This window comes from Aegilops tauschii, chromosome 6 (genome assembly GCF_002575655.3).
Source record: "Aegilops tauschii subsp. strangulata cultivar AL8/78 chromosome 6, Aet v6.0, whole genome shotgun sequence".
NCBI classification, from domain to species: Eukaryota; Viridiplantae; Streptophyta; class Magnoliopsida; order Poales; family Poaceae; genus Aegilops; species Aegilops tauschii.
The window spans coordinates 85,694,184-85,711,018 of record NC_053040.3 but is presented as its reverse complement, the minus strand read 5'-3'; the positions used below and the strand labels follow the sequence as shown (position 1 = coordinate 85,711,018).

General features: G+C 46.7%; 2 protein-coding genes across 2 annotated transcripts; one reads left to right on the top strand and one right to left on the bottom strand.

Moving 5' to 3' along the window:
* Window positions 1–2,794: 2,794 nt before the first annotated feature.
* On the top strand, window positions 2,795–5,589 carry LOC109773218 (uncharacterized). The gene is made up of 7 exons (XM_020331917.2): window positions 2,795–2,923; window positions 3,190–3,314; window positions 3,411–3,467; window positions 3,576–4,630; window positions 4,765–4,918; window positions 5,019–5,135; window positions 5,223–5,589. Exons 1-7 carry the CDS (start codon window positions 2,795–2,797, stop codon window positions 5,587–5,589), a joined length of 2,004 nt encoding a protein of 667 aa, XP_020187506.2.
* A 4,104-nt stretch (window positions 5,590–9,693) lies between these two features.
* Window positions 9,694–10,950, bottom strand: LOC109773209 (uncharacterized). The gene is made up of 3 exons (XM_020331906.4): window positions 10,409–10,950; window positions 10,222–10,266; window positions 9,694–10,089 (listed from the first exon to the last, which is right to left on the bottom strand). The coding sequence occupies exons 1-3, from the start codon at window positions 10,795–10,797 to the stop codon at window positions 10,032–10,034; spliced, it is 492 nt and encodes a 163-aa protein (XP_020187495.1). The 5' UTR covers window positions 10,798–10,950; the 3' UTR covers window positions 9,694–10,031.
* Window positions 10,951–16,835: the final 5,885 nt, after the last annotated feature.

The following is a 16,835-nucleotide window of genomic DNA, read 5'->3' as shown; positions in this document are numbered from 1 at the left end:
CACGAACCGGGACTAAAGGGTGCGATGCCCATTAGTACCGGTTGGTGGCACCAACCGGGACTAAAGGTTAGTCCTTTAGTCCCGGTTGGTGCCACCAACCGGTACTAATGGGCTTTGAGGCATTAGTACCGGTTCATGGCACGAACCGGTACTAAAGGGCCCATCAAACTCTACCCCCCCCCCCCCCCCCCCCCGTGGACCGCCTTTTCAGTTTTAGAAAAAACAAAAGAAAATGATGGAAATGTCAAAAAAATAAAATAAAATAAGTTTCCCATGTGATATGTGGTCTAGTTGTTGGGAAAATTAACAAATATGAATTTCGACTTTATTTGCAAAATCTCTCTGGAATTTCTTAAAATGGGCATAACTTTTGCATACGAACTCGGATGAAAAAGTTTTTTATATGACAAATCATCTACTCGAAAAGTTACATCCGAATTTAACCGGGGAAACCTCGTTAAACATTTTCAAAATCCTCAAAAACCTAACAGAAAAAAACATACGGGGCTTTTAAGATCTGGAGAGACAAAAATTTCAAAAAATTTCAAATTGTGGTCAAACTGTGGTCAAACAATGGTCAAACTAATTATTCTAGAATATTAGTGTTACTAAATAATTATTTTAGTTTTTTTGAATTTTGGTCAAATCTGGTCAAACTGTGGTCAAACAGTGGTCAAACAGTGGTCAAACAATGGTCAAACTAATTATTCCAGAAATATTAGTGTTACTAAATAATTATTGTTTTTAAAACAATAGTTTCAAACTCAAACAGTGAAATGTGTCACTTCATGCTCAAGCTAAATTCCTGAGGGTTAATAGAATTGACATCTTACTATTGTGAGGAAAACAACAAGTGCAGACTTGGAAACGAGGGAGAATAGAACCCGGAAGTTAAGCGTGCTCAGGCTGGAGTAGTGAGAGGGTGGGTGACCGTCCGGAAAGTTAGATGATTTGGAATGATGAGGGGTAATTAGAGATTAGAGGATAAATTGAGCAGTGATGAGGGGTGGTGATTAGAGATTAGAGGTTAAAATAATTCAGAAATTTGAAAATAAAAAAAAATTAAAAAAATCGCAAAAAAAATTTTAAAAAAAATATCATAAAATTTCCTTTAGTCCCGGTTGGTAACACCAACCGGGACTAAAGGTGGAGCTCCAGGCTGCGTCCACGTGGACGGCCTTTAGTCCCGGTTCGTGTAAGAACCGGGACTAAATGGGGAAGGCATTAGTAACGACCCTTTAGTCCCGGTTCAAAAACCGGGACTAAAGGCCCTTACCAACCGGAACAAAAGCCCCCTTTTCTACTAGTGTAGCTCTGCCGGTGTGAGGTTTGACAAAAGGAAGTGTCACGTCAAGACATGAGTTGAAAATGCAGACGGCAACGGCTAGCTACATTAGCATCTGCCCCTACCATTGTGTCTTTAGATATGACTATCTTTTGTTCACCTCATGTGGGAGGAGTCTTCATGGCCCCAACCTGCTGCAAGAGCAGAGAGGAAACCGCGGACGAGAAGAAATGTTGTTGAAGAGAGAGGTCGAGGTCGGTGAGATTAAAATGTAGCCGTAGATTCTGGTGGCGGTTCTGTTGTGTGTGTCGCTGTTGGTGGGGCTTGAGTATGTTCTAGGGAAAACGCTTCCTTCCAACCGATGGATTTCTCGCTCGCGTACGCCGTCTTCAGCGCGCGCCACGCGTCCGATGGGCCCACGCGCCGCTTATCTCTCTTCCTCCCTTATCTCTTCCGCCCGATGCGCTGAGCCACTTGTTCTTTCTTCCTTTTCTTCTTCCTTCACCACACCGCCCCACACAACAGCGTGGTCGCCCGTCGCCGTAGACCAGCGCCACCACCACCGCGCGTTGCTGCACCGCTGCTACAAACTGTACCGCTGCTGCAAATCGCTGCGGCCGCACACCTCGTGCTGCCGTAGGCTAGCCTGGGCGGAAGCTGCTGCCATGGCCGGCGGGAGCTGCGTACAATAGGTGAAGTAGAGCGGGCTCACTGGCGTTGCGATGAAGCAAAGCGGAGGCTGCCGGAGCTGCAGTGAAGCGCCTCCGGAGCTGCAATGAAGCGCCGCCGGAGTTGATACAAGCGCTGCCGGAGTTGCAACGAAGCTCGCCGGAGTTTCAAGGAAGCACCATGGAGCCGTTGAAGCTTCGTCGGCGCTGCAATGGAGCGTGGCTGGCTGCATTGAAGCGCCGGGGATCGCCGGAGTTGCAATGAAGCGCCGCGGCGGGTTGTTGGAGGTGCAATGAGCGCCACCCGGGCGCCGTCGGTGCTGCCTTGGAGTTGTTGCCATGACTTGGTCGTGGTGTTGTCCGATCCTGCGGCTGGGAGTGTCAGATCGGACGGCTGTGGGGGCGACCTAAATTTGTAACAAATCATCCGGCTTACGCCTAGCATCGCCCTTGTTCTAGCCCTCCTTCGTCCTTGTATATATTTTTTGAAAGTTTTCATCATTTTATATGACTCTTTCTCTTCTTAATCATAATGATGAGCAACGCGGCGTTGCTTGTTCTTGAAAAAATAATAGATCTTCTGATTCTTTGATTTTATTTTAAATAGAAAAGAAAAACTAAATCGCAGTCCGTCCGTTCCACGCACAAAATAAAAAGGTATTGCAGTCCGGTTCGGTCCCGCACTAGTTGGGCGCCCAGGCCGTACTAGTATATATGAAACAGAAATCATGAGCTACGTACGAGCAATCAGTTGAATCGACTCTCGGCATCGCGGTATCGCGCACGTGCAGCTCATCAGTTGAATCGACACGGCGACGGCGCACGAACTTGACACCTCACGATGGCAACGACGGCGCACCTGATCCTGCTCGCCGTCGCCGTGTTGTTGATGCTGCAGGCCGCCGCCGTGTCGGCGGCGCCATCGTCGGGATCCCGCACCGGCGTTACGCTGCGCGTGGATGGTAGACAGGTACGCTTATCTGGCATGGCTAGGCTACTTGCTCGTTGTTGCCGCGCGTTCATGGATCGAATTCGTATGTGAGAGGCTTCTGACAGCTAGCCGTGTTATCTGCATTTTTTTTCAAAGTACCTGCATGTTAATTATATCTCGACTTTTTTTTCTGCCATATGCAATCAAACGTTTTAAGCTGCATGCATGTACGGATGTACATATATGCATATGACTCCGTATATACGTATATAACTTACATACCAAGTACGTACGTACGTGTGCAGGTGGTGGTGGACAACGGCCTGGTGCAGGTGACGCTGTCGAGGCCCGGGGGCCACATCACCGGCGTCCGCTACGGCGGGGATCGGACCAACCTGCTGCACTCCACCAGAAGCAGAAACACTGGCGGGTTAGTGCATGCTTCATGCTTGCTTATGTCTATAGATGGATGCACATTCGTATTAACTTGATTAATCATCTGTGATTTGTGAAAAACTTCGTGCAGGTACTGGGATATGGTGTGGAACATCCCCGGCTCCGATCAACGAGGCTTGCTCAATTCGTACGTGATCGCTAATTAACTTAACACCTCTTAACTTAATCGCATTGTCTGAGAAATATATGAAGTGCACATACTAAGCTAGAATCGCTGTACTGTGTATGTATGCAGACTGGATGGCTCGGAGTTCAGGGTAGTAACGCAGAGCGACGACAAGGTAGAGCTGTCGTTCCGGAGCACGTACAGCCCGGGACGTCGGAGCGGCGTCCGGCTCAACTTCGACAAGAGGCTGGTGATGCTCAAGGGCAGCTCCGGGTTCTACAGCTACGCCATCCTGGAGCACGGCGCCGACACGCCGGCCATCGACATCAGCCTGGCCCGGCTCGCCTTCAAGCTCAACACGGACAGGTTCAACTACATGGCCGTCTCGGACGACGTCCAGCGGTACATGCCGCGGGCGGCCGACCGCGAGGCGCCCCGCAGCTCCCCGCTGGCGTACAAGGAGGCCGTGCTGCTGGTCGACCCGTCGGAGCCGGAGTTCAGGGGGGAGGTGGACGACAAGTACCAGTACACGCTGGACACCAAGGACAACCGGGTGCACGGGTGGGTCACCGGCGGCCAGCCGAGCCACGTCGGCTTCTGGGTCGTCACCCCCAGCAGCGAGTTCAAGAGCGGCGGGCCGCTCAAGCGCGACCTCACCTCGCACGTCGGCCCGACGTGCATGAGCGTGTTCCATGGGTCGCACTACGTCGGGGACGACATCGTGGCGCGCATCGGGGACGGCGAGCAGTGGAAGAAGGTCATGGGCCCCGTGTTCGTCTACCTCAACTCTAACTCGGAGAAGGGAGACCCGCGCGCGCTCTGGGAGGACGCCAAGGCGACGGCCCAGGCCGAGGCGGCCAAGTGGCCCTACAGCTTCCCGGAGTCGCCGGACTTCCACAAGGCCAGCGAGAGAGGCTCCGTCACCGGCCGATTGCTCGTAAGGGACAGGTACGTGAGCAGGGACAACATGCCGGCTCGGGCAGCTTACGTTGGCCTGGCCGCGCCCGGGCAGCCTGGCTCGTGGGCGACGGAGAGCAAGGGCTACCAGTTCTGGACGACGGCGTCGAACACTTCCGGCGAGTTCACCATTGACAACGTCCGGGCAGGGGAGTACAACCTCTACGCGTGGGTTCCCGGGGTTCTCGGCGATTACATGAACACCACCCGCGTCACCGTAACACCCGGTTAGTACTGCTGGATACTGCTACTAGCTAGCGTCTCAGTTTGCAGATTTATTTCAAAGTCTGCAAGATCCAACACCAACTCTGTACTGTTTTTGTTGACGATGTGGTTTGTTCGATTTTCAACTTTGAAACAGGCGGTGCAATCAACCTCGGCGATCTTTTGTACGAGGCTCCGAGATCAGGGCCGACGCTGTGGGAGATCGGCGTTCCTGACCGCAGCGCGGCGGAGATGTTCGTCCCCGACCCCGACCCGAAGTACCTGAACAAGCTCTTCCAGAACAAAGACAGGTTAGTTCAGAAAATTCAGATAGCTTAACTAACAAATCGAGCCAGTGAGCCTTAGTAGCCATTGGTCTGATCTGAATGGTTCAATTGGTTGGTTCCACAGGTACAGGCAGTACGGGCTGTGGGAGAGGTACGCCCAACTGTACCCGACGGACGATCTCGTCTATACCGTCGGCGAAAGCCACCACTCGAAGGACTGGTACTTCGCACATGTCACAAGGTAACACACATACATGCATGGGTGCATTTCCACTTCAGTCCAAGCCAAAACGGCGTATGTACTGACCGACGTTGATCTGTCGTGCAGAAAGGTCGGCGACGACATCGTGCCGACGACGCGGCAGATCCGGTTCCGCATGGGCCGCGTCGTGCCCGGCGGCACCTACACCTTGCGCGTCGCCCTCGCGGCCGCTCACGCGGCGAGGCTGCAGGTCCAGGTGAACGGGGCGACGAGGCGTGTGGGCGGGGTCTTCGGGACGCCGGCGTTCGGGGACGGCAACGCGATCGCGAGGCACGGCGACCATGGCACACAGTGGAGCTTCGATTTCCCGATCAGCGGGAGGCTGCTCCGGGAAGGGGACAACACCATCCATATCACGCAGACGAGGGCGAACAGCATATTCTTAGGGGTCATGTACGACTACATACGGTTCGAAGGACCTCCTGGTTCATAGGCCCGGAGACATCATACGCGAGGGGCAAAGACATGTTTTGGCTTACGGCACCAAGCTCTAGAACAGGTTTTTTTTTTGGAATGGTTTAGAACAGAGTTGCTTGTTGAGATGTTATGGGACACTAAATTGAACATATGTATGTAAATATTTCCTGGTTTAAATTGTTAATGTGTGCCAGTGTGTGATGGTCCCATGGCCCCACAATCGAGCCGCCTATCTTATGACAACTCCCAATGCAGTGCGACAAAACGTCCGCAAATGTCCGGACCATATTGTCAGGACACGTTAGATCATCCAACGTCGTGCATCAAATATCGACGGCATGGTCCGGAGGTTTGAAATCCCACAAACTGGAAGCAGGGGGAGGTTTGCGGTGGTGCAGACGTCTGCCATGTACGCCTCCGACACCCACATCCAACACAAAAAACCCATTCGGAGCCGTGATTTTCTTGCTCCGTCTCTGCTTGCTCTGTATCTGTGTAGTCCAAGATCGACGTTGCTGTTTCACTCTGCCGCCTAGGCCTTGTCGGACCTCCACCACTCCACTCGGGCATCGGCCCCTACTTGCTTATGCCTTCTTTCAACCCTGGTCCAGCTGCCGCCCAGGTACACTTTGCCCTTGCACATTGCCATCCATAGTGAACACAACGCCTGACAAGTGTTCGGTCAAATGTCATAGCCAAAATTACTGACATTTTTGTTGTTTACATTGAAGCCAACATGATGGATTGAGACGCGGAGTACTTTTACGTCGAGTTCAATGATATGTCATTCTCAGATGTGGATGAATGTCAGGATGAAATGGCGATGATTCTTTTCGAAAAGGGGGTTATCCCCCGGCCTCTGCATCAGAACGATGCATACGGCCGACAAAAGGTTCAACAAAAGTCTTCAGGTCTCAAAAAGGAAAAAGGCTCACAAAGAGCATAAACAAAATAACAGGATAGCCACAACCGGCCAATAAAAAATAAGATAGGAAACATTAATCGCCTATCCTATTACATGACCGCCATCCAAACCGGTTGAAGATAGCCCGTGCTACCGTCTTCCATCGGATAGATCCAGTAACCATACGCTCCCTGGCCTCCGTCGGAGTAAGTAGCGACCACATACGGATCAGTGCAATGGCCCGGAAAATAACCTGCAAGAAATGAATATTTGTTGTTCCGTTAAAAACCAAATCGTTTCTGCAGTTCCAAACTGCCCATAATAAAGCACATACTCCTACACGGATATGTCTCGCTGTTTCTGAATCTATCCCATCTAGCCACGTCTCAAATAACGTGTTGATAGTATTCGGAGGAGTAATATTAAATGCTATGTGGACCGACCGCCACAATTTTTTTGCCAATGGGCAGTCAAGAAAGAGGTGTTTGATGGATTCATCACGATCACAGAAGCTACATCTTGTAGATCCTGTCCAGTTGCGTTTTGCCAAATTGTCCTTAGTTAGAATGACTTGTTTATGGACAAACCACATAAACACTTTAATTTTTAAAGGCACTTTGACTTTCCAAACATGTTTCGAACGAGGAATAGAGCTAGAGTTGATAACATCCAAATACATGGATTTAACCAAAAACTCTCCATTCTTAGTTAGTTTCCAGCGCAACTGATCGAGCTGTTGAGATAGATGAACATCCATCAATCTTCTCACAAGATGGAGTCAAACTTCCCAACGGTTTCCCGCTAACGTCTTCCTGAATTGAATATTAAGAGGATTGGAGTCTCTTCGCTGAACAATATTATAGAGAGAAGGATATTGGAGTGCAAGGGGCGTCTCCCCTAGCCATGTATCCTCTCAGAATCTCATGGTAGTACCATTTCCAACTACAAATTTTGTCCTGTTGAAAAACTGATTTCACTCTCATCAGTCCTTTCCAAAAAGGCGAATCAGTTGGCCTTACCGTCACCTGAGATAAGGTTTTTGATTGAAGGTACTTATTACGCAGAATCTGGGCCCATGTGGCATCCGCCTCTATAGATAGCTTATACAGCCACTTTCTGAGAATACATCTGTTCTTCACCTCTAAATTTTCAATGCCGAGACCCCCTTGGTCTTTCGGCCAACAAATGATATCCCATTTAGCGAATCTGTACTTTTATTTTAATTCATTGCTCTGCCAGAAGAAGCGCGGTCGAAAGAAGTCAAGCCTTTTTCGGACTCCAACTGGTACCTCAAAAAAGGACAAGAGAAACATAGGCATACTCGTGAGTACTGAATTAATGATAATTAGTCGGCCTCCGTATGACATAAGATTGCCCTTCCAGCAGCTTAGTTTTTTTTCAAATCGATCCTCAATGCACTTCCATTCTTTGTTGGAAAGCTTGCGATGATGGATTGGAATACCCAAATACATGAAGGGTAAAGACCCCAATTCGCACCCGAACAATTGTTTGTAAGCTTCTTGTTCGTCTTTAGCTCTTCCAAAGAAAAACAATTCACTTTTATGGAAGTTAATCTTTAACCCCGACAGTTGTTCGAACAAGCATAACACAAGCTTCATGTCCCTTGCTTTTGCCAAATCATGCTCCATGAAGATGATAGTATCATCAGCGTACTGTAGGATAGACACTCCTCCGTCAACTAAATGCGGAACGAGGCCACACCTACCTGGCCAGCATCCTTAGCCCTTCCTATTAGGATTGTCAACATGTCGACCACTATGTTGAATAGAATCGGTGACATCGGATCTCCTTGCCTCAAACCCTTGTGTGTCTGAAAGTAATGACCTATGTCATCATTCAATTTGATTCCAACACTCCCTTTTTGCGTGAAAGAATCTACCTGGTTTCTCCAGGACTGATCGAATCTTTTCATACGCAAGGCCTGCTGAAGAAATGGCCATTTTACCTTATTGTACGCTTTCTCAAAGAAATGGCGATGATGCATGCTGCTATTGAAGATACCCAACATGAGGAGGAGCATGTTCTCAGTTCAAAGGATCAATTAAGGGACATCGTGTGATGAATCAGAATATACTATGCAGGCATATGATGCTGATGGACTACTACTTTGTCCCTGATGTGCTAGTCAAGCCTTGTTTTTGGCGCCAATTCCGGATGAGGCAATTTGTGTTTGATCGCCTCTACAATGGTGTCTGGGCATATGATGACTATTTCATCTTGAAGAAGGATGCCGATGGAAACATTTGATTCTCTAGTTATTAGAAGTGAACGGATGCATTGAGGATGTTTGCGTATGGCACAACCGCAGATTCATAGGATGTTGATGTGCTATCCGAAAGTACATGTCTCAAAGCCGTGGTCAGGTTTGCTATTGCGGTGGTCAAGGTGCGATGGCCAACCCGATGGAGAGGTTCGAAGAGATCTTGGTGAAGAAGGGAGAGGCATGCGTGAGGCGCTCATACATTAAGGAGGAGAGAAGGCGGAGATGTTCAAGCAGTTGATGGAGGCAACGGAGAAGAAGATCAAACTCGAAGAGAGGAGGACCATGATCGATGAGAGGAAGGCGACGCTCGAGTAGAAAAAGGCCACGATAGAGGAAAAGAGGGTGAAGATCGCCGCCAATACGGAGGACGCCAAGATGTTGACCCTGAATATCGACTTTTTGGATGCCGATACTAGAATTATCGCGCAATCCGTCCACAACCAGATGTTGAAGCGGCAGAAAGATGAGTTGGGGGCTGCGGAAGATGAGGACGCGATGAAGGCTGCCTATGCGGTAGCGATAACACCTCCTTGGTCGGGAAGCAGTTTACTGGGATGGCCGGTCCGGCGGGGCAGAAATGCATGGACTGCCGGACTAATATTCTTTTGTATTCAGGCATGTAAAGACTAAGCATATTTCCCTCTTTTTGGTTGTGATCGGAGAATGCGATCCCACGCGGGTGTGATCCGGCGCGTTGTGTGGATCAGCGTAGATTTGAATCTGAATTTGCTAACGGACAAAATGCGGCTACAGTTGGATGGTTGCCTCCCGCATCCATGTCCGCGGACTGGTCTCCCCTATCCACAGACGGTTGCGAGAGAATTATGAGCTGCAGTTGAAGATGCCCTTACAACCCCTCAAAAGAAAATTAATGTATAGCCAACGAATACACATTTTTTTCTTTTCTTTTTTGACCGGAACTTACGCATATATTTGATCAACGTTCACAAACGAAAAGGAATATAACACTGTCAAAATGCTAAAATTTCAACCACCTAGGTGGCCAGCACCCAGGATCCAAGACCTTAGACACTCTGTGATGCATCCAAAATTTCACTTGATTTACCTAAACCTGTGATACACCTAAAATTGCACATTGCTATTCCCAACATTGCAGTTTAGAAAACTGTGCAACATCACTATTCCAGCAAGAGTTACTGTGATTCATAGCCAATTGATCATGTACTAGTATATATATTGGTAAGGTGGAGTTGGATGTCCTGATCTTTCCTGAGCTTCTGCATGCCTGGTGAAGATGCCATGCATCATTTCATTGCCCGTCTTCTCCGTCCTTGATTAGGTTGCAGACGTCGGAGCACTCCACCAGGCTGCGGATATGTACGTACAGGAATTATTCAGAGCCTCACGCAGAAAATAAACATATGAACAGTGCGTCGATGTCGTTCAGAAGCCGCTAGAAGAGAATTTCATTGCGAAACGGTTCTGCATCAAGCACGTACCAGTACTGTCGACTGCGGAAACCTTCCTTGAACACCACGAGGGGTCTGGATGCATGCCATTCGATCCAACAATACATATGTCGTCAGTCACATACAGCAGCTGATCAGCTAGAACAAGCACGAAAAAGAGAAGAAGCATGGAGATGGACATGCAATCGATCGATCGATGGATAACTTGCTTAATTACCTTCGGACGTTGAAGGGCCCGCCGACGCCGGGTGCGCCGGCGCCGCCGAGGACGCAGGTGCTGACGCACTTGGAGGTGCACCGCGCCGCCTCGCGCGACCTCGGGTGCTTGATCCGCTCCGCCTCCTTGCCGTCCTCCCCGGACAGCGTCCGCGGCACGTCGCACATCGTGTCCTCCGGCGCCGTCTCCGCCGCCTTCTGCTGGGTCGGAGGGGTCGGAGGGGGTGCACCAGCTGGCCGAGCTTGCGCCGGCGACGCCACGGCGAGCACCGCGGCCAGCGCCACCACCGCCGGCGCCTGTAGCAGCCTGACGACGCCGGACGGCCGCCACTCTCCGGCGCCCGGCGGTGCCGACCTCGGCGTCAGGCCAGCTGGTTTCGTCGGGTGCATCAGTTCTCTCCGTGGCTTGTCCCTACTACCAGGGCCATGCGTGGCTCACATGATGCCGGTCTGAGCTCAGGAGAGCTGAGAGCCTCAAGCTTGCCTGCTTATGTGGACTCTCCGCAGCCACCTGCGCCTCCTATCTCTTCTACGCTCTCCATCGCATTTTTCATTTGCTATATTGGTTGCAAATGTTTGCGCTAGCCCACATCGAAAAAATACTAAATTGCGATTTACTCCCTCCGTTCCTTTATATAAGATGTATTTGTTTTTTGATAAAATTTCACAATGTAAGATACATTTCTTCTAATTCCTCATAACTCCATCATTAGCCTTTAAAAAAAGGAGAGTATCTCTCCCCCGATTGCATGCATCTCTTCTTGTAAAAAGAAAAAATGGAAGTATCTATCTCCAGATTGTGTTTATCTTCTACTTTCCTTGCCTAATGATTTAGTTGCCGCCAATCAATGATTTTGCCAAGGTTAATTTCCTCATAACATGTGTATAATTATGTATCTTGGTCACCATGCCGGAAGTAATACACCTTACATAAAGGAATGGAGGGAGTATAATACTCCAACTAGCTTTTTTTTAAACAAATGTACAGACTTTATTCAATTGAGACAACAGATACATCAATTATGAGGAATGGTACAATTCCATTTAGAGGCTCCTCAAAACAATGAACAATAGAGGAAAATTTAGTCAATCTAGCAAACTCATGGACAAACTTATTTGCTTCTATATTACAATGTTTGAACCTAGAAATAAGAAGATCACAAGCAATAAAGTAGTAATAATAAAAAACTGCCACCGTCATTCCTGCCGACCGTCCTTCATTATTCATGGTATCGATGACCTCCAAATTATCAGAATGAATGATAAGTCAATTGCATCCCGCCGTTGTGTCATGGATAGACCAAATCTAAGTGCTAGATCTTCCGCTGTGAGAACGTCCGCACACCAGTCAATTCTCCAGAAGCCTCCTGCAATGAATTTTTCTTTATCGTCCCTGAGGACCGCTCCAACCGTAACCTTAAAAAGGTCGTGATCAAAATAAGAATCACCATTAAGCTTCACAAAGCCAACCAGACGACAAATCCAACCCCCTCCTTTCAAAGAAGCGTTTAGAGAGGAAGCAACAATGTAATTAGTCGTAAAAGCTTTGTATCCCCATAGAAATCTAGTTAACGTCTTGGATTTTCTCCTTGTGCACTAGTTTACGTCTTTCCCACCACAAATACCAAATTGTGATGGCAATCATCTCACACGTATTCTGAGACCCCATAAAAGATAAATCTTGATCTGGCATATGTAGTAAGAATTCCAGGACTGCCTCACCCCCATGATCAACTTCACAAGCTCTATAAATTATTTTGTCCAATCCTAGTCTTCTCCAAACCTCCAACCAGGTATTTATTTTAAGTTTGTCTAGGGCTCATCTAGATGTGACATAACAATGTCACATGTAAGTGTGACATCATCGTCAATTCACCCAAAATAAATCCCACTCCCATCCTTTCTCTTTGATTTTTAGAATTCTCGCCAACTTTATTGATTTATAGAATATTCATCGGTACAAGACTTTGGTCCTGGGGTGCAACCAACCAAACATGGTGCCGTATACCTAGGCTACAACCGAATTAGGCGAGATTATGTGCTTCAAAACAAAAAATCTACGCTCATGAATAAAAGTACATGAAATAAAAGTATCTTTCCTAGCGTTAACTTCCTTGACGATAGCTCCATGAAGACCACCTGATCCTTGATGTATATCTTTCACCATGCCCTCGCAATCCGATGCCACATTTTGTTTTGGAAAAGGAGGCTTGCCCCCCGCCTCTGCATCTAAATGATGCATGCAACCATATTATTAAAAGTCTCAAAGTATCACAAAATCTTGAAAGTATTACAACTCGCAACGGAGCAAAGAAATATATAAGAAAGCTCAATACCACAACCAATATGAATAAAACGACAAGCTCCCTAGACTTCTATCTTGTTATGCGACCGCCATCCAAACCGGTTGAATATAGCCCGTGCTACCATCTCTCACTAGTTGCACCCAGTAACCAAAGGCTCCCTGGAGTCCGTAGGAGTGAGTAAGGACCACGTACGGATCCATGTCGTAGCTCTGAAGATGACCTGCAAGAAGGTTAACATATGTTGTCTGTTAAAAATCATATCATTCCTGCAGTTTCATATAGCCCACATGAGCGCACATATTCCAATCCGAATACGAGTTCAACCCCAACTAACCACGTCCCAGATAACGATTCAATGCTAGCTAGAGGAATAATGTTAAAGGCTATATGAATCATTCGCCAAAGTAATTTCGCGAGAGGGCAATCTATGAAGAGATGTTGTATTGTTTCATCATGATCACAAAAACAACATCGTGTACTGCCTACCCACCGTCGCTTTAGTAAATTATCCTTGGTGATGATCACTTGCTTGTGTACAAACCACATAAAGATTTTACCGTAAACCTTAACCTTCCAGATATGTATCGGTCCCGGGATTGGGCCAGAATTAGTTAGATCCATATAAAATGATTTTACCGTAAACACTCTGTTTCTAGCGAACTTCCGGTGCAGTGAGTCAGGTAGGCCGGATAATTGAACATCCATCAATCTCCGTACCAAGTGCATCCAGGAATTCCAACTCTCCCCAACTAAAGATCGCCTAAACTGAATATTCAAGGGTACCGATTGTAATATTGTGCCCACGTAATCCTCTTTACGTTGCACAATATTATAAAGGCTGGGATATTGTATGGCTAGTGGTGTCTCCCCTAACCACGTATCCTCCCAAAATCTTGTTGTCATCCCATTGCCAACAAGGAATTTGATCATAAGAAAAAACAAATCTTTCGTTCTCATAAGCCCCTTCCAGAATGGCGAATCAGTCGGCCTCGCGGTGACTTGGGCAAGATTTTTCGATTGCAGATACTTGTTGCGTAATATCTGTGCCTACATATTGTCAGTCTCTATTGATAACCTATAGAGCCATTTACTCATAAGGCATTTATTCTTAATTTCCAGGTTTTCAATGTCGAGACCTCCCTGATCCTTGGGTCAGCATATTATATCCCATCGTGCTAGGCGATATTTCCTCTTAGCCTCATCTGACTGCCAGAAAATTCGAGATCGAAAAAAGTCTAGTCTCTTCCACACCCCCTTGGGTACCTCAAAGAAGGATAACAGGAACATCGGCATACTAGTAAGTACTAAGTATTGAGTTAACAAGCACTAGCCGACCTCCATACGACATTAGCTTACCCTTCCAACGGCTAAGCCTTTTCTCAATTCGATCTTTGATGCATTTTCATTCTTTATTAGAAAGCTTGCGGTGATGAATCGTATGCCCAAATAACTGAAGGGCAACGAACCTAATTCACAACCGAACAATTGTCTATATGTGTCTTGCTCCTCTTTGGCCCTACCAAAGGAGAACAATTCGCTCTTTTGAAAGTTGATTTTTGCTACCTCTTGAGCACTGCGTTGGTTTTCCCTTGAAGAGGAAAGGGTGATGCAGCAAAGTAGCGTAAGTATTTCCCTCAATTTTTTAGAACCAAGTTATCAATCCAGTAGGAGACTACACGCAAGTCGCCTTGTACCTACACAAACAAATAAGAACCTTGCAACCAACGCGATAAAGGGGTTGTCAATCCCTTCACGACCACTTGCAAAAGTGAGATCTGATAGAGATAATAAAATAAATATGTTTGGTATTTTTACGATATAGATTGAAAGTAAAGATTGCAAAGTAAAATAGATTGGAAACTTATATGATGGAAAATAGACCCCGGGGCCATAGGTTTCACTAGTAGCTTCTCTCAAGATAGCATCTACGGTGGGTGAACAAATTACTGTCGAGCAATTGATAAAAAAGCGCATAGTTAAGAGAATATCTAGGCATGATCATGTATATAGGCATCACGTCCGTGACAAGTAGACCGAAACGATTCTGCATCTACTACTATTACTCCACACATCGACCGCTATCCAGCATGCATCTAGAGTATTAAGTTCATAAAAACAGAGTAACGCATTAGGCAAGATGACATAATATAGAGGGATAAACTCAAGCAATATGATATAAATCCCATCTTTTTATCCTCGATGGCAACAATATAATACGTGCCTTGCTGTCCCTGCTGTCACTGGGAAAGGACACCGCAAGATTGAACCCAAAGCTAAGCACTTCTCCCATTGCAAGAAAGATCAATCTAGTAGGCCAAACCAAACTGATAATTCGAAGAGACTTGCAAAGATATCAAATCATACATAAAAAAATTCAGAGGAGATTCAAATATTTTTCATAGATAATCTTGATCATAAACCCACAATTCATTGGATCTCGACAAACACACCGCAAAAAGAATTACATCAAATAGATCTCCAAGAGAATCAAGGAGAACTTTGTATTGCGATCCAAAGAGAGAGAAGAAGCCATCTAGCTAATAACTATGGACCCGAAGGTCTATGGTAAACTACTCACACATCATCGGAGAGGCTATGGTGTTGATGTAGAAGCCCTTCGTGATCGATTCCCCCTCCGGCGAAAATGCCCCAAGATGGGATCTCACGGGTACAGAAGGTTGCGGCGGTGGAAATAGGGTTTCGTGGTGCTCTCGGATGTTTTCGGGGTATACGAGTATATATAGGCGAAAGAAGTCGGTCAGGGGAGCCACAAGGGGCCCACGAGGGTGGGGGCGCGCCTACCCCGCCTGGGCGCGCCTCCCTGCCTCGTGGCCACCTCGTGGCTTCCTTGACGTGCACTCCAAGTCTCCTGGATTGCGTTTGTTCCAAAAGTCACTCTCCCAAAGGTTTCATTCCGTTTGGATTCTGTTTGATATTCCTTTTCCGCGAAACACTAAAATAGGCAAAAAAACAGCAATTTGCACTGGGCCTTTGGTTAGTAGGTTAGTCCCAAAAATAATATAAAAGTGTATAATAAAGCCCATTAAACATCCAAAACAGATAATATAATAGCATGGAACAATAAAAAATTATGGATACGTTGGAGACGTATCAAGCATCCCCAAGCGTAATTCCTGCTCGTCCTCGAGTAGGTAAATGCTAAAAACAGAATTTTTGATGTGGAATGCTACCTAACATAATTTTCAATATAATTTTCTTTATTGTGGCATAAATGTTCAGATCCGAAAGATTCAAGACAAAAGTTTAATATTGACATAAAAATAATAATACTTCAAGCATACTAACTAAGCAATTATGTCTTCTCAAAATAACATGGCCAAAGAAAGTTCATCCCTACAAAATCATATAGTTTGGTCATGCTCCATTTTCGTCACACAAAAATTCTCTCATCATGCACAACCCCGATGACAAGCCAAGCAATTGTTTCATACTTTAGTAATCTCAAACTTTTTCAACCTTCACGCAATACATGAGCGTGAGCCATGGACATAGCACTATGGGTGGAATAGAATATAATGATTAGGGATGGTAGTTTTGCCCATGGGTATGGGTACACGCGGGTACCCTACCCGAAAACAACGGGCATGGGCAAGACTTGAAGGGATTTTGTACCCACGGGTAATGGGTATCCATACCCGCAAAATATATGGGTAGGATATGGGTATGAAATTATGCCCATGGGTAACCCAATGGATACCTATGAAAAGTTAATAAATGAAAATAACGCCTATGACATGTGGGGTCAACATCCAACTCCTATGGCCCACCCTAAGTCTCGTATTCCATAAACCGTCCATAGCTCATAGGTGCGTAATCACCTGCTCGCAACTCGTACATCCTATGTGACTTCGAAAAGATGAAATCTCGACTCTTTGCTACCAGAGTCATGTCCAACTCTCAGTCGAGCGATACCCCACATTATCTAGCTTCCACCAACCACCACTCATACTCCCTTGATGCCTCCAAGAGACCACCCACCGGAGGAGATCGTGTCAGTGCTATACTGCTCGCCCATCATCACTTGAATTTTAAACTCATTTCTTGACATTTTAAAAATTCAAATGCTATATATTGTACCCATTGGGTATAGAATACCCGATG